General features: G+C 42.4%; 1 protein-coding gene across 1 annotated transcript; it reads left to right on the top strand.

Annotated features, from left to right (window-relative positions):
* Positions 1–6,274: 6,274 nt before the first annotated feature.
* LOC121774866 (RGG repeats nuclear RNA binding protein A-like) lies at positions 6,275–9,024 on the top strand. Its single transcript, XM_042171751.1, has 7 exons — positions 6,275–6,680; positions 7,115–7,433; positions 7,528–7,593; positions 7,697–7,829; positions 8,072–8,227; positions 8,336–8,392; positions 8,650–9,024. The coding sequence occupies exons 1-7, from the start codon at positions 6,518–6,520 to the stop codon at positions 8,836–8,838; spliced, it is 1,083 nt and encodes a 360-aa protein (XP_042027685.1). The 5' UTR covers positions 6,275–6,517; the 3' UTR covers positions 8,839–9,024.
* The last annotated feature ends 9,407 nt before the right edge of the window (positions 9,025–18,431 follow it).

The following is an 18,431-nucleotide window of genomic DNA, read 5'->3' as shown; positions in this document are numbered from 1 at the left end:
TAAATGTTCCTGAACCTCTTCACAGCGCTACTGATCCGGCCGAACTTCTTCCGGATCTGGCCTTCATCACGTCCGGCACTGCCTTCTGGTTTGAAGCCGTTGTACACCGTCAGGACGCGCCTCCAGAAGCAAATGTCGGTCTGATCCGTGCCGATGACCGGATTCGTCGTGACCGCCTCCCAAGCCCGCGCAACAGCGAGGGATTCGTCGTCGTTGTACTTCTCGCCACGCCGATCACCACCGCCTCGGCCACCGCCGGTGGCCGGCTCTCTGTCTCCACCTCGCCCGCCGCCGGTGGGCCCATGCTCCGCCGCCGCCTCGCCTTCCGCCGCCGCCTCGCCTCCCACTCCCACCGCCGCCACCTCGCCCCCCACCACCGCCGGTTCGGCGACCCCCGGTGGGGGCCTCCATCTCCACACTACCGGATGTCGGGGTCTCCGGTGTACCCATCAACTGTTCCCATGTGAATCTATCAGATTCAGACAGAGGAGATGGGGAGTATTGGAATTGGGAGGATTGGAATTGCTGGGATGGGTTGTTGATCGCGTCCATATTCGGTCGGTAGTCCCCGAACCCCGATGGTTGGCGAACCAAGTTCCTCTGCTGGGATGGCTGGACTCGGAATTGGGGCGAGTGCGGACTCCACGTCTGATTGGGGAAGTTGTCGTATCCCGAGTCTCCATACCCCGGGGAATTACCATCTCCACCTTGCATTTTTTGTAGTGTTTGAGAGTGTAAAATGAAGGGATTTGAAGTGTAGAATGAAGTGAAAAAATGGAAATGAGAGTGTATATTTATAAAAAATTTCGAAGTAAAAAAAAAAAATTTATATTCCGCGGCCCAGCCGCGATTCGCGGCGCTTGCAATGGGAGGGCCGCGGCTCACACGGCTCAGCCGCGTGAAGGCCGCGGCCGTGGCTCAGCCACGCTTCTCGCCTCTCCGCCCCGGCTCTCGGCCTTTGCAATGGGGGGCCGCGCGCCGAGCCGCGGGCCGCGGCTCCCCCATTGTGGACACCCTAACACTGAAGAAATGAATGTTGTTAGAAAAGAGTTTGCCTCTATAAATTGCATTAGGTTAGGTGCGATTTTCATTTTGCGTAATATATATGAACTTTTTTTTTTAGCTTTTTCTTTAAATTAGTATTGACAAAATCCCTTTTTATATGTTTTCACTTTGATTATGGATCAAAAGATAACTTGGACCTTGTCATATTTCAGTATAAAACAATAATTTTATATTTTATAATTGATTTTTCTCAACATTGGAAAAGAGAAAAAACAAGTCAATTGAAACCAACTAGGATAACACTAAAATAATATATCAAAAGATAACATGACCATGTATCATAATGAATATTAAAATCAACTAGGGTGGACACTCAACCCACAAACACATTTGTGTGGAATGGTGCTTGTGTCACATCAAATAGATTTCAACTTAGGATATTTCAAACATCTTGAGCATACTGCGATTCCTTGATTACATGAGGGACTTACAAAAGAATATGTGCAAGTCATTGCTTCAGCATACAATACTAATCCTCTTTCATCTACAAAAATGGTGTAAGATTTATATTAAAATGAAGATTGTCAAACAAACATTATATTGATATTAAAAGTGTGTAAAAATTCAAACCTAGAATGAGAAAGCATAGAAAAACCAGGAAAATAAATTTCAGAGAAATACATTGTTGCATCTTCATTTATGCAGTCGATCTAAACTTGGTTACGGTGTCCACTATAAGCCGGACACTTCCCCGCCACTTTTTTTGTCCACAACCCCAGTTTATTTGTCCGCGCCCACAAAAAAGTGTCCGCAGCTATAAGCCGGACACTTCCAATAGCCCCGCCACTTTTTTTAGCCACTTTTCATTTTATTTCATTTTTCGTTTATTTTAAATCAATTGTAATTAAAATTATCGGAATGTAAATAATTAGAAACCGAGGTAATACTGAAATGTAAAAAAAAGTATTGAGACAAAATATTCGTTGTATTATGGAACCGGAAAAATTATACAACGAACATTTAAAAAAATATAAATAAAAACACAGCCACCGTCTACTCGGTGGCGGAATCGGATTCCTCATCCTCTTCTCCACTGCCTCCCCCGCTGCCGCTCACCCCCCCTCCGCATCCTCATACAACCCCAGCTGATTCTGGATCCGACACATGAGCTTATAGTATATACCCTTGGTGATCGGGTCGGTTGCGGTCTCGTAGAAACGGCAGTTGTCTTGCAGTTGTTTCATCAATTGCACATCTAGGTTCGCCCTCAAGACCTCGTGGGAACCAGTGGCCATGGATGGCGGTATAGGGGCGGGCTGTGAGATGCACGATCCAGACTCGGCCGACGAGAGACGGGAGGCACCTGCAGTCCCTCTAGTGCTTCAGATAGAGGCTTGTTGGCCCGGAGGGCGTGGGCGCCTAGAGTGTGTAGCGGAGGGCTCTTCGGTTTCCTCGTCGTTGAGGTCGATTGATTGCGAGCCGTTGCCGCTGATGTAGTCCCCGGCTATGTTGTGTCTAGTACGCTTCGCCCCAGGAGCTCCTGCCAGCTCTTGCGCACAGATGGCCTTGAATTTCGGACAGTGCTCGAGAACGAGATACTCCTCCCACGTGTTGAACTTCGGCCAGCCTTCCGTGTTGAATTGAGTCATAGACAGCGCCTTCACGTTGGCTTCGCTTCGGCCACTCTTAGCACTGAGCATGTTGTTCTCGTATATGCCCTTGAATCTCTTGGTGGCTCTCAGAATCCTAGACCACTTTTTGCGGAGCTGTTCCCCATCACGCGGTTTGGCGCCTCGAGGTTTGAACTCGTTGTATGCCAACAAGATGCGCTTCCAAAAGCTCCCCTAGGTCTGATCGGTGCCCACTATGGGGTGCGATGTGACGGCATCCCACGCCCTCGCCACAACAATGGACTCCGCTTTGGTGTAGTGCGTGGCCCGTCCACCGACGGCTACCGGCGCCGCTGTCACCGCCGCTGCCCGAGCCGCCCCCGCCACTGCCGGCGCCGCTGCCACCGCCGCCGCCGCCTCTTCCGCCGCCCCCGCCGCCACTACTTCCACCCGCCCCACCGGACCCGCCGACTCTCGTCGGAACGGGCGTATCCACGCGTGCTGCCGGCGTATCTGGTACGCGCGGACTGAGCAGACCCATCATCGTCTCCAGTGCGTCTCGATCTGCATCGGTGAAAGGAGATTGGCTAGATTGGAAAGGGGTCTCCGGCCGCAGATGGTTAAGTCCAGGTTGGGACGGTAATATCCAAACGCCGAATGACTCAAATTCCTCTTAAAAGGTTGGGGCGTGGGACTCGACCTCCACGGCTGAGATGGAGGAGGAGTTGGACTCGATCCCCACGGCTGGGAAGGATAGCCGTCATATCCTGATTCGTCAATGCCGGGTGAAAACGTAGAGAGTAAATTAATGGAGAGAGTTTGAAATGGGTGTAAAATGGGTGGTGGAGGAGTGATATTTATAATACAATTTTTAAAAATAATAAAAAATAAAAAAAATCCGGGGGGCGGCCGGCGCGCCGATGACCGGCGCCATATAGGCGCGGCGAGGCGTACCCGGCGCGCCCGGCGCGTCCTCGCACTCTTCTCGCCGAAGGGCCTTCCGCCCCAGAAATGGCGTCCGCCTCGGGGCGGACGCTGCCTGCACTATAGGCCGGCGGGGCGACGACGGAATGGGGGCGGCCAGCACGCCGCCCCAATAGTGGATGCCCTTACTATTGTTTGTAAATAATGTAATGTTAATTTGTGTTTATATAGAGCCTAAAACATTATTTTTTGAGCTAAATCTTTTAGTTTTTTTTTTGGTAAGATTAATGTAATCACAAAATCATGAGTCTTTATATTATGTGAATAATTTTGGTAAAAAAATCTTCCCCATATAGTATTTGCTATGTAATATTACAAACATTAAGTTTGGGTACTAAATCTTTTAGTCATAAATACTAGTATAAGTTATAGTCATACTTTTTATTTATTTAAATTTTTCGTATACATACGTATAAAACTAGAGTAAAAGCTTTTACCCATAAAATATCAAATAGTACTATTATCAAAGAGTTGTACTAGTATGACTTTTTTCCCTACGTGAAAGTAATGCAATAGGAATACTGTTTTACAAGTACTATAGTATAATATTATATTATGAGATGAGATCAATGTATATAGTAGTAGTATATGCAACACCAATTACATATGAAAATTTCCATAAGAGTTTCCATAAAATGAGCAAATGGACGTCTCTTAATGCTCCGTTAGTTTATAAAATATGTGCTCAATTAATGTGGCACGTGGGTTCTATTCATTTCATTTGTCAAAAAGTTATTGGTGTACACCACGTCACTGTGCCAATATAGTATGGAGGGTTTATGGAATTTTTACTCATATATATCCTAAAACATTATTTTTGGAGCTAAATCTTTTAGTTTTTTTTGGTAAGATTGATGTAATCACAAAATTATGAATCTTTATATCATGTGAATAATTTAGACCAAAAATCTTCCCCATATAGTATTTGCCATGTAATATTACAAACATTAAGTTTGGGTACTAAATCTTTTAGTTTTATTACAAACATTAAGTTTGGGTACTAAATCTTTTAGTTTTTTGCGTGAAATTGATCATATAATTATGAATTTATATACCATGTGCATAATTTAGCTTGAAAATCAACACCTTATTTTGGCTACGTATATACAGAATAATCAGATACTATTATTTTGGGAGCATAATTTAGGTCGAAACTAATGTCCTTGTGTAGCATCATTAATATTCATTCCTAATCAATATAATATTCCTTATCGTATACTCATTTATTTACGAAAGAATATTTTGCTTTACGAAATAATGTTTTGTTTTTTTTTTCTAAAGCAGCGTACTTCAACTAGGCCAATCATAAAAAGTGATTGCATTGATTTGAAAACAAGTAATCAATTATATATAAGTATTTTTTTTGTTATATCATAATTAATGAAATTTTAGTTTCCAAAAATTTCCCGATGTATATAGGAGTACTTATTTATTACTTCTTATTTAATTGTTTTTTAAATGAAATCTTGATTTTTTTCGATCTTTGACTATTAACAAAATGGGTAATTTGTCAATTAATTTGTAATTTTTTTTGTCAAATGTAGGTTTGTATATCAATTTTAAATTGCATATTAATTATCCCCTTTTATCTCTCAAAAATAGTCTCATTGATGGTACTTTTAATGAAAAATTGATAAAGTAAAAAAGAATGAGAAAAATAAATAAAATATAAAACATAAATAGAAAAAATGGATAAAGTACGAAAGAGAAAGAAAGAGAAAAGAAAAATGTGGATAGAATAGTGTTAATAGTTTGAGAAAAAATTTCCATTTTTAGATGTGACTATTTTTTATCCGACATCTCGAAATGAAAAATGGGACTATTTTTCGCAGACGAATAAATATTAAACTATTGATTTGCTTTAATACTTCAATCAAGATATTAACATCGTGCATAGCTGATGACTTACTTACATGATACAATGAAATATCAACCAAAATCATATGTACATTTTAGGCAAGTAAAAAATATCATACTCCATCGGTATCCCAAAAAGAAGTATTTGGGGACGATACAAATTTATACGAATTTAATGGTACTCCTACAGAATCCTACAGAACTGATAAAGTAAATTAGATATAAAAAAAAAGGTGATTAGAGTATTTTTAGTGAAGAATAAGTCATTTCATAAAAGAGAACCTTAAAAAAATGAAAGTCACCTGATTAAGATAAATCAATAAAATAGAAGATTATTATTTTGAGACACAGAAAGTATTATATTAAATTAAATAATTTTATTTATTAAATTACTCTCTTCGTCACATGATAGATGACACACTTGGGTAATGCATGAGATTTTAGGAGATTTTATTTTGTGTGTTAAGTGGGTAGAGAAAATAGTATATGTATATTAATGTGAGAGATAACGTTTTACAATAAAGGAAATGCGACATCTTTTATGGGAAATACTAAAAAGAAAAGTGTGAAATTTATTATGGGACGAAGGGAGTATATTAAACCGGGTTAAAATAAAATCATGATAAAATGTAAAATCTTAATAAATCAATAATAATTTAATAGATTTTAATCATGATTAAATGCAAATGAAAAATAATTTTATATTTTAATATAGATTTTAAAGTTAATGTAGCAGTATAAAATTAGAATTTGGCAAGGAATAGAAATTAAGAGGCAATTATCACTAAAAAAAATAGTAAAACCAAAAAGGAGCAACAGTCAACAGTCACCGCTCACATTCTCTCTACTCAATTGATTGCGGCTAGGGTTTGGCAGCACCCCTCTATCTCTCTATCTCCTTCATTCCTTTTCTGTTGATTCTCTCTCATCTCTCCTTCGGTTCAAGGCCCATAGATCTGTCGATTCCAATACACTCAATAATGAATACAAGGTTAAATTAAAGGTTTAATTATCAATAATCTGAAACACAGGGTTTTTCTTTTGGTTTTGGTGCTCAAGAGATGGCGACTCTTAACCCATTTGATTTGCTGGGAGACGATACGGAGGACCCCTCACTCCTCGCGGCTCAGCAGAAGATCGAGCCGAAGAAAACTGTAGCACCACCGGCTAAGCTGCCGGCGCAGCCCAAGCTCCCCTCCAAGCCGTTACCCCCGGCTCAGTCTGGTCAGTGCTTTGTCCTTCCTCTATAAACTGATTGTTTCTCGATAAATTTGTTATCTTGCTTGGCTTCTCGAAAATTTATGCACTTTTTACCCTCAATTAGTAATGTGTTGATTTAATTGTTTAATTTTTCAATAGTTTTGTTGTGTTTGGATTCTCGTGATGAAGTTCTGTCAGTGAAAAAATTGGAAGTGGGAAGTCCATAACTTGTTTAAACCGTGATTTTTTATGATTGAAATGCTTCGAGCTAAATATTTTGATGCACAGTAATTTTTGTTATAGATTTTATTGGAAAGTGTATTTCATTATTTTCAGATGTTTCTGGTCAGTTGAATGTAGTGTACGGACACTTTTGTTAAATCGAGGATTATGTTCAATTAGCCTCCTTTTGAATCATTATCATGCTGTTCACCTTCTGACCTGTAATATCCTATCAGTCCGAGAGGCAAAATTTGATTCGGCTCGAGGAGGTGGACGCGGTAGAGGGCGTGGATATGGTCGCGATGGTGGTGCACGTCCCAATAGAGACTTTGCCAACAACGAAAACAACTATGGCAACAAGGAAGGATTTGCTGCCCAGGGTGCACCTGATGATGTTGATGGAAAGTCTTCTGAAAGGCGTGTTGGTGGCTATGGTGGATCTCGTGGTTCATTCCGTGGTGGCCGTAGAGGCGACTACAGCAATGGGGACTCTGGAGAAGGAGAACGAGACCGCACTCGTAGGCCGCTTGAGCGCCGTAGTGGAACTGGCCGTGGGTATGTATGAAAAGTGTGCTATTGTGATAGTTTATGTACTGTTATCAATGCTTTTTTAAGTTGGCAATCTGACTTACCCCATTTCTTATTGCAGAAATGAGATGAAACGTGAAGGTTCGGGCCGGGGAAACTGGGGAACGCAGACTGATGAATTGGCACAGTAAATATTTCTAATTACTTTCAGTGGCCATTAGAGTTCATTGAATTGTTGTGGTGTATATATGTTTCCATTTCACCAACAATGTGCTGTTTTTTCTTTCTAGAGTGACTGAGGAGGTTGTCAATGAAGATGAGAAAAATCTGACTGTGGAGAAGCCCTCAGGAGAGGGAGATGCTGCTGAAAATGTAGAAAAGGAAGCTACTAAAGAGGAAGATGAAGAGAAGCCTGAGGATAAGGTGAAAGATTTGATAAATATTAAGCACATGTTTGAACACTGTAAATGCTTTCGTTATCCCATTGGCTTTATCTGGCAGCTCTTACTTTGATGCAGTATTACTTACTTAACTTCCGCCCTTTTAAAGATCCCTTTTAAGCTACCTCTTAGCAATTACAGTTTTTTTTGGCAAACACTGCCCTTTTAATTTGATTTAGGAATCACTACCCGGTTTTTACTTTGACTGCTAAATGATGTTTATAGGAGATGACACTGGAAGAGTATGAGAAGCTTCTTGAAGAGAAAAGGAAGGCTTTGCTTGCTCTGAAATCTGAGGAAAGGAAGGTTGATGCGAAAGAATTTGAATCAATGCAAGCACTTTCAAACAAGAAAGCTAATGATGATGTCTTCATTAAATTGGTGAGCTACTGTACTCCCTACTGTAATTTGTTTGTGTCTGTCTCTCCTTCAATAAGTTGCTTATTTTGAGAGTTGACTTTTTATTACTAATGAGATGCTTCTTTGCAGGGCTCTGAGAAGGATAAAAAGAAAGAGTTGGCCGAAAAAGAAGAAAGAGCTAAAAAGGTACTGCTAACTTTTACGGATGCTGGGTATCTACTATCTATCACATATTCTCATGATGTCTGTAGCTCTTTTTGGACAATTGTTGCATCTCTTGAGCCTCCTAAATATGGATAATCCGATTTTTTGTTTTCAACTCAAGAAAAATATGAAAAAAATCGGAATGAACGGCGTCCATTGTCTAATGGATAGGACAGAGGTTACTACCGATCAGCACTTTTTTATTGAAATCTGATTGTCTGCTTTATTGGCTGTTCTAGGCTGTCAGCATCAATGAGTTCTTGAAACCTGCTGAGGGTGAGAAGTACTACAGCCCTGGTGGTCGTGGGCGAGGTCGTGGTGGCCGTGGCAGCGTGAGAGGGGGCTTTGGTGGGCCGAGTGACAGGAGCACTTTCCAGGCACCAGCCATCGAAGACCCCGGGCAATTCCCTACCTTGGGTGGTAAATGAGATGTTCCTTGTGCTGCTTCCTGCCGCTCATTGTCGTGTCTCCCATCAATCAATCGTGCAGGATAGAATATGAACAATTAATTGTGACATCGATGCTCAGTTTTGCTTCGTGAATCTGCAAAACACGTTTTAGTTGTTTGTTTTGACATTACATTATGAAATCTCAAGTATATTGCCTTTTATTTATCTTTTTTTTAATCCCATATTGAATGTGATATGTATGGCGTTCATAACAAACGTAGAAAAGCAAGTGATTTACTCATTTTTTGTGTTGCATTTTTGGGTACTGAAAGGAGTAACGCTTTGACATTACTTGTGAATGATGATTTTGTCGAAGGAATAAAATGATCGCATCATATTTATATAGCTTTTGGGATATTGGCTCCAATATGAGAACGTGGGAGAATCATACTTTAACTTCTGTATTTTTTTCAAATTTCCTTATCTTAGAATCATCCATTCCCTTTACTGAATCCATTTGTTCTTATTTTGTAAAAAGCCAGTAAGGAGAGGACATTATATAAGTAGGTATTTGGCAAATTATTGAACCCGTTGATTTGTTCTTATTTTATAACGTATGAAGAATGATTTGTTCTTATTTTGCAATCAGTCGAGATTTTGGTACTTTGACTTCATAACTTGTTGAATATAATAATTTCATTGGTGTACTTTATTTCATGAATTTTATCTAAATATAAATCTTAGTTCAACAAATAAAATTATTTTATTTAGTATAATATGATGTGGTTTTGGTTGATGTTCGATAGTAACATGTAACTAAGTCAATAAGTCACGAAAGATGAAACTACAAAACATTTGATTCGTTGTAAAATTATTAATAAACAGTTAAATAGTACAGTAATTTATAATCATATTTCAAAATGATATACAGAATCAAAATTTGAGCAAACATTTCTAATTTACAACAAATTTCCCTAATAATCAACTTATTTTGTATTTCCAGTAGTAATCATCTGCCAAGTACACGAGTACTAAGAAAGAAAACGAAAAGGAAAGAAAGAGAGGAGGGAGGTCAACATTGAGTAAAAAATAAGTGTTTTAGATGTATTGTTTTGTGGTATGTTCTATTCATAATTGCATAGAAAAAGAGAGAAAAATGAGAAGATAAGTGGTTTCTGCAATTATAATTGGTTTGACACACCACGTGACAATACGTCCATGACACTGAATTTTTATTTGTTTTGTTAAGAACTTTCATAAAAATCTTCTACTATTATTTAGATAGTAATTATATCACATTACCACCTATCTCCACAAAAAACATTTCTGCTTTTCTGTGATTGTGTCCATGCAAACTATCATTCTTGCATAATCAAACTATCATTCTTGCATAACTCAGCTTTCACAGCAAGGTGGAGATTTGATCGAGTGATAGAGCCGTTGAAGCTCAAGGAAGGGATCAAGAAAGGAAGCAGAGGAAGCTCGGTTTTTGGGAGCTGGACTTAGCCGTTGGAAATTGGCGGTTATAACTAACTTTGGGAAATGAAGTTAGTTAAGTTGTTTTCTTCTTTATCTCACATATATAGCTCGATAGGTGTTCAGTTGTAAAGCAGAGGGAGAATGCACAATACACATACACAATTAGGAGATTATTGCTCTAGCTTGCGATTAGTTTGGAGTGATTGAATTGTGCGTGTGAGTTCATTGTATTTGAGAGTTGTTCATCAATAAGATTCCGGTCATCTTCTCCGTGGACGTAGGTGGTTTATCACCGAACCACGTTACATCGTTGTGTGCTTTATTTTCTCGTATTGAGTGAGTGTGAGATCGGAGGCATCACGACCCAACAAGTGGCGCCGTCTGTGGGAAACGTTGAAGACGTTTTCTTGGTTGGTTTTCTGGGCGAGTAGAAGTCCGGGAGATTTGTTATTTGAGCCGATCTTGACGATTGCCCACCATTTGTTCGAGAAATGTCCACGGCCAAGTTCGAGGTGGAGAAGTTCACCGGCAGAAAAGACTTTGGGCTATGGAGGCTGAAGATGAAGGCTATCTTGATGCAGCAAGGTCTATGGGATGTCTTGAGAGATGGCAATGATGCCAAAGAAAAACCTGAGGCCGATGAAAAGGAGAAGGGGAGACTTCAAGACATGCAATACAAGACCTATAGCACCCTGATCTTAAATCTTACAGACAGGGTGCTGAGGGAAGTATCCAAAGAAGAGACGGCTGCAGGGGTTTGGACAAAACTTGAGTCATTGTATATGACTAAGTCTCTAGCGAATCGGCTACATTTGAAGCAGAAGCTTCTTGCCTTCAAGTTTTCAGATGGAAAGAGCATTACTGAACAGCTTGAGGAGTTTGGGAAATGCATAGATGATCTCGAAAACATTGATGAGGTGATTAAGGATGAAGATAAGGCCTTAATGTTGCTCAATTCCCTGCCCAAGAGTTATGAGCACTTCAAGGATGCAGTGCTTCTTGGGAGAGAGGCTAAAGTTACCTATGAGGAAATACACTCTACATTAAAGCTGAAAGAATCGCAGAGGGCTGACATTAAGCAATCTGACCCAGTGGCTGAGAGCCTGTACTTGAAGAATAATCAGATCAAGAAGGGCTCCAAAAAGAAGTTCCAGAAAAAAGGAAGAAGGTGGGGGATGGAAGGAGAAAAGAAGCTGTCACTACTGCAAGAAACCGGGCAATTTGAAGAAGCATTGTTTTGCTTGGAAGAAAAAACAAGAACAAGAAAAGGCTGGGAATGCAGAGACTGCTGATTTGGCTCAAGAAGTGGAAAATAATGAGGCTTTGAATATACACTCGGGAGCCAAGATTGAGGAGTGCTGGATCATGGACTCTGGCTGCTCCTTCCACATTTGTTCCCACAAGTCTTGGTTTCAAGAATTATCAGCTTGGGAAGGTTCAGTGATGCTAGGTAATGACCAAATATGTAATGTCAAGGGAATTGGGAATATCAGATTGAGGGTGAGGGATGGGAGTGTGAAGACTCTCACAGAGGTCAGGTTCATACCTCAAATCAAGAGAAATCTCATCTCTCTTGGAATGTTGGAATCAAAGGGATACAAGTTTGATTCTGGTAATGGGATCCTCAGAGTAACAAAGGGCTCCAGAACTGTATTGGAGGCTCAAAGAAAGAATAGCCTGTATTATTTGCTGGCTGAAACTATGGTTGATACTGTGAATGTGGCTCAGACAGAAGACCTATATCTATGGCATGCTAGGCTTGGACATGTGGGTGAGAAAGGCATCAGAGAACTGGCTAAACGAGGAGTGATGAAGTTAGGTGCCTCAGACAGATTAAAGAAATGTGAATCTTGTATTCTTGGAAAGGCAAAGAAGCTGCCATTTTCTGGTGGGAAACACACTTCATCAGCCCCATTTGTGTATGCCCACAGTGACCTGTGGGGCCATCCCCAACCGAATCCATAGGTGGAGGTAAGTATTTCATCTCCATCATAGATGATTACTCTAGAAAGGTGTGGATTTACATTCTGAAGGAGAAGTCTCAAGCTTTTGAGAAGTTTAGGGAATGGCATGCTAGATATGAGAATGAGAAAGGCTCAGTGCTTAAATATCTGAGGACTGATAATGGCATGGAGTTTCTGTCTACTGAGTTTGATAGTTTCTGTAAAGTGAAAGGGATAAGAAGGCATAGGACCGTGCCAAGAAACCCTCAACAAAACGGGTTGGCAGAAAGAATGAATAGGACATTGCTAGAAAGGGTGAGGTGCATGCTATTCTATTCTGGAATGCCAAAGAGATTCTGGGCAGAGGCTGTTTCTACTGCAGCTGATCTGATCAATATGTGCCCATCTTCAGCTATATCGAATGAAACCCCAGATCAGAGATGGTATGGAAGCCTTGGTGATTATTCTGCTCTGAAGATATTTGGGTGTGCTGCTTATGCACATATTAAGCAAAACAAATTGGAACCAAAGGCAAAGAAATGTGCATTGCTGGGGTATCAAGATGGAGTAAAGGGGTACAGATTATGGAACCTAGATGGAGTAGGTCAGAATATCATTGTGAGCAGAGATGTGATATTCAAAGAAGAAGAGATGCCATTCAAGAAAAGGAAAGAAGTCTCTAATGACAGCAGCAGTGCAAGCATGCAGAATTTTGAGCTTGATAGAGAATCTGAAAAATCATATGATGATGAGAATTCTGAGTCCACAGAAAACCAAGAAGAAGGTGGAGCAACCATCTCTCAACCAACTCAGAATATAAGTGATCAGGAGTCACCAGTACAGCAGGCTGCTGCAAGTCAAAGGGCCAGAAGGAATCCCAGAAGAAATGCAGGCCTACCTAGCAGATTCTCAGACTATGATATGAGTTTCTTTACTTTGTGTGTGGCAGAGGTGCTCATGTTCTCAGAACCCTCAACCTATGACGAGGCCATGAGTTGCAAAGAAAGTCAGAAGTGGATCAAGGCTATGGAGGAAGAAATAGAGTCCCTACTAAAAAATGGGACTTGGGTTTTAGTGACTGATCCATGGACTCAAAAGCTGATTAGTTGCAAATGGCTATTCAAGAAGAAGGTAGAGGTGGGGGAAGTGGAAAGCATACGTTTCAAAGCAAGGTTGGTAGCTAGGGGATTCACACAGGTGGAAGGCATTGACTACACAGAGGTGTTTTCTCCAGTAGTTAAACACACTTCTATTCGGATTTTGTTAGCCATGACTGCCCATTTCAACTGGGAGCTGCATCAACTTGATGTGAAGACAGCATTTTTACATGGGGATCTAGAGGAAACGATCTATATGATGTGGCCTAAGGGTTTTGAGAAGAATGGAGAATAGAAGAAAGTTTGCCTACTGAAGAAAAGCCTATATGGGCTCAAGCAAAGCAGCCGGCAGTGGAACAAGAAGTTCCATAAGCAGATGGAGTTGATGGCATTTGAGAGATCTAGCTTTGATAGCTGTGTATATATCAAGAGAAGTGGAGATCTGATAGTTGCCTATCTACTGCTATATGTAGATGACATTCTACTGGCAGGATCAAGCTTAAGTGAACTGCAGATTGTAAAAGAAGAGCTCAAGCAAAAGTTTGAGATGAAGGATCTTGGAGAGGCAAAGAGAATCCTAGGCATGGATATTGTCAGGAACAGGAAGAATAAGGAGCTGAGGCTGGTTCAAGCTGAATACATCAAAAAGGTGATGAAAAAATATCAGGTGATGAATGCAAGATCAGTCTCTACTCCATTAGCGGGCCATTTCAAGTTGAGCAGAGAGCAAGTGCCAAGGACAGATGAAATCAGGAAGGAGATGAGCATGATACCCTATGCAAGTATAATAGGAAGTGTAATGTACTTGATGATATGTACAAGACCGGATGTTGCTCATGCCATAAGTGTGGCTAGTAGATACATGGCTGATCCGGGTAGAGAGCATTGGGCTGCTCTGAAATGGATCTTGAAGTATCTGAGGGGATCTGTTGTGACTGGTTTAAGGTTTGGTGGTGAAGCATGGTCTGAAAAGAATGAAGTCCTTGAAGGGTATTGTGATTCGGATTATGCAGCCAACTTGGATAACAGAAAATCACAAAGTGGCTACATTTTCACCTTATTTGGCACATCAGTCAGTTGGAAATCCAACCTACAGCCAGTGGTTGCTTTATCCACAACCGAGGCTGAATATATTGCTCTGACAGAGGCTGCAAAGAAAGGGAAATGGTTGCAAGGAATCTTGGAAGATCTGGGAATGAAGCTGGGGGCAGTAAAGATAAACTGTGACAGCAATTCTGCGATTTGCCTAGCCAAACACCAAATGTTTCATGAGAGGTCGAAGCATATTGATGTGAGGAGACACTTTATCAGGGATGAGATTCAAAATGGGAAGATCAATGTGGTGAAGGTTCCTACTGAGGAGAATGCATCAGATATGTTGACAAAATCTCTGCCAACTTCGAAGTTCAAACATTGTTTGAAGTTGGTTGAGATTGTGGAGTGTTGAGACTTGTAACAAGGATTGAGAAGGGAATCTTGATATTGATGGAGCTTTGCAAGGACAAGGTGGAGATTTGTGAATGTGTGTCCATGCAAACTATCATTCTTGCATAATCAAACTATCATTCTTGTTTCATCAAACTATCATTCTTGCATAACTCAGCTTTCACAGCAAGGTGGAGATTTGATCGAGTGATAGAGCCGTTGAAGCTCAAGGAAGGGATCAAGAAAGGAAGCAGAGGAAGCTCGGTTTTTGGGAGCTGGAACTAGCCGTTGGAAATTGGCGGTTATAACTAACTTTGGGAAATGAAGTTAGTTAAGTTGTTTTCTTCTTTATCTCACATATATAGCTCGATAGGTGTTCAGTTGTAAAGCAGAGGGAGAATACACAATACACATACACAATTAGGAGATTATTGCTCTAGCTTGCGATTAGTTTGGAGTGATTGAATTGTGCATGTGAGTTCATTGTATTTGAGAGTTGTTCATCAATAAGATTTCGGTCATCTTCTCCGTGGACTGATGGGGTACGAACTAAACCCTAATGGCAAGCCCAATAACAGTGACGGCCCATCAGCCCAGAGCCCAAGAAAGAGTATCTGTTCGGCACCAAAGAGTTCGGCACGACCAAAGAGTTCGGACTCAGCCTACAGCTCGGTAAAAGCCGACCAGTCAAGCTCTCCTCTCAGATCGGCAAGAGCTGATCGGTAAAGTCCAGCAGTTCGGTCTCAGCATTCGACCGAACTAGGAGTTAGTGGACTCATGAAAGGCCTCCACGACCTCCGCTATACCCACGATCTATTTAGTGGTACGAAGCAGTTATTGAGCAGTTATTGCTCACCCACGATCTTGTTAGTGGGGCTGCAAACCACGACCTTAGTTCAATGTATAAATAGAACTTAGATCAGATAGAAAAGGGTTAAGCTCTCTAGAGATAAAATAGCATATAGCAAGTCTGTGTTGTAAGCTGTAATCCCAGATCAAGCAATACAATCTTGCCCTCCCTTCTTCCCGTGGACGTAGATTTACTTCAGTAAATCGAACCACGTAAATTCTTTGTGTCGTAATTTTCATTCTCTACCAGCATTTACTAACATCAGAAATTCGCGGATCCATCACTGGCGCCGTCTGTGGGAAACAGAGAACAAAATTTGTGATAAAGCGAATTTTTGATCCATTTTTTCCACCCAAAAAATGCATACCAGATCGCAGAGTACCCGTATTCCTGCCCGTGAGAACCAGGAGGAAGCCAATCCATCCCACAGGTCTGGAAAACAGCCTAGGGATAAATCCACCACCAGTTCTCATGGCGAAGGAACAAGCCGCTCCAAAAATCGTCCCACTGAGTCTTCCCAGCAGCCCGATTTGAATGAGGCTGTCAAGCAGTTTTTGGAGGCGAAGCAGGAGGAATTCTTAACCTTCCTGCGAAGAAGCCAAAAGCAGCCGGAGACGAAAACGACGGATTCTCCTTCCCCCTCCGCACAAGAAAGTCACTACCGCAGTAGTGTCGCATCTCCCAGGAGAAAGAATCCCCGTCCCCCACATATTCCAGCTCCTCCTCGGTACCGGAATCACAGGAGAACTCAATCTCCTCCATACCGACGAGATATCGGATTCGCCGTGTACGGAGCACTGAAGACTCCGTTCTCGGACGACATCACCCGAACTCCCCTACCACAGAACTACCGAACTCCGTCGATGACTTACGACGGGCTCGTGGACCCTCACGATTTCTTGGGGCGCTATCAATATAACATGGCGAACCAGGGTCTCAACGAGGTCCACATGTGCAAGCTGTTTCCCGAGCTGCTCATCGGGAACGCGAGAAGGTGGTTCGATAGCCTCCCCCAGGGCAGCATCAGATCTTACCGAGATCTAATGGATGCCTTCCACAGGAGGTTCTTTCAGAAAGCGGAAGCCCGAATCACTTCGGCTCAGCTGCTTTCCATTCGTCAAGGTCGCGACGAAAAAATTAGCGACTTTATGACAAGATTCCACAAGGAATGCCTGCAAGTAGACGATCTCAACGATCTGCTTGTCATCTCGGCATTCCAAAATGGAATCCTGCCCGGAGCTCTCTACAGGAAGCTCGTTGAGTGCGGTCCGCAGACAGCTCAGGAAATGTGGGACATTGCGGACCAGTACTCCCGGGCCGATGAGGCAGACCGTCGCAAACGGTCGTTAGACAGCTCATCGTCCCGAGGAGACAGAAGGAAGCCCGATCATAGCGATCAGGGGCATCCTCGCCGGACTCCATTTGAAAGAATTCAAAGGGCTCCGGTGCAAGACAGATTGGGACCTCGTCTCAATCCCGAGAAGTCGCCCGCTCAGTTCGTACCGCTGAATAAGCCGAGAGCGGAAATTTTCGAACTGCACTCTGACCTATTCGAAAAGCCAAAGCGGATGACGAAATCAGCCGCGCGCCGACCACAGGATAGCTACTGCTCCTACCATCAAGACCACGGTCACGACACTGAGGAGTGCAGAAACTTGGCTGCAGGTATCGATGTTCTTGTGAAGGCAGGGACATTGAAAAAATACCGAAGCAAGCAGCCAAAGAAGAATAAAAAGCAGAGTGGTGCGAACTGCGCTCCTCAGGATCCGAAAAGGCAGCCGGATCCCGAAGACGACGACGAGCCGCAATATGATGGAGTAATCCAGACTATTGACGCTCTCCCTGCCGGGAAGACCAAGTCGTCCCTAAAGTCAGAACGCAGAGGCTCCAATCGAGAGGAGCCAACGCATAAAAGGCTGAAGCAGGACGAAGTGATTACGTTCTCGGCTGCTGATCCCGTCCCGGCCATCTCTCCTCACCAAGACGCCATTGTCATCCAAGCCGGAGTGGCAAACAAACTGATCCACAGGGTGTTTGTGGATACAGGAGCGTCGGTTAGCATTCTTTTTAAAGAGTGCTTCGACAAACTAGAAGTGGACCCAGCTCGGCTCAGTCCGGCTCCGCTTCCCCTGAAGAGCTTCACCCAGGAGGACACCCGCCCTGAAGGTATTATCAGCCTTCCGATCACGGTGGGGAAAGCGCCTACTAGCTCCAGTACGATGATTGAGTTTTTCGTGGTGAAAGCTCGGTCCCCGTACAACGTCATCCTGGGAAGAGACTGGCTCAACACAGTTCGGGCCGTTTGCTCCACCTATCACCTCACCATCAAGATCCCTACTAAAGGAGGGATAGCGGTCATCCGAGGTGACCAAAAGAGAGCAAAGGAATGTCTGCAAATTGCGCTTAGAAGTGCCGAGCAGTCAGATCGGCACCACCAAGCATAGCAATCACAGCAGCCGGAGTCAGAGGCGATGACCGAAGTCATACCGGAGCCGAACTCGATGACAGTTCAGCTGTACGAAGACGATCCATCCAGAACGGTTAAGATCGGCTTCGCGGGAACGCCCCTACTTCGGGAAAAAACCATCCAGCTCCTCAAGGAGTATAAAGACGTCTTTGCATGGTCTCCGTTGGACATGACCGGAGTGCCCCCCGAGGTAATCACTCATCGGTTAAATATTGATCCTTCAGTCCGGCCGATAAAACAGAAGCAAAGACTCTTTGCGGCAGAACGAAGTCAAGTCATTCATGACGAAGTCCGTCAATTATTGAAGGCGGATGTGTTATTCGAAGTGAAGTATCCTTCGTGGGTGGCCAATCCTGTCATGATCAAGAAAA

This window comes from Salvia splendens, chromosome 17, assembly GCF_004379255.2.
Source record: "Salvia splendens isolate huo1 chromosome 17, SspV2, whole genome shotgun sequence".
Taxonomy (NCBI): domain Eukaryota; kingdom Viridiplantae; phylum Streptophyta; class Magnoliopsida; order Lamiales; family Lamiaceae; genus Salvia; species Salvia splendens.
The sequence above is the reverse complement of the archived record's forward strand: the minus strand, read 5'-3'. Positions and strand labels throughout refer to the sequence as shown.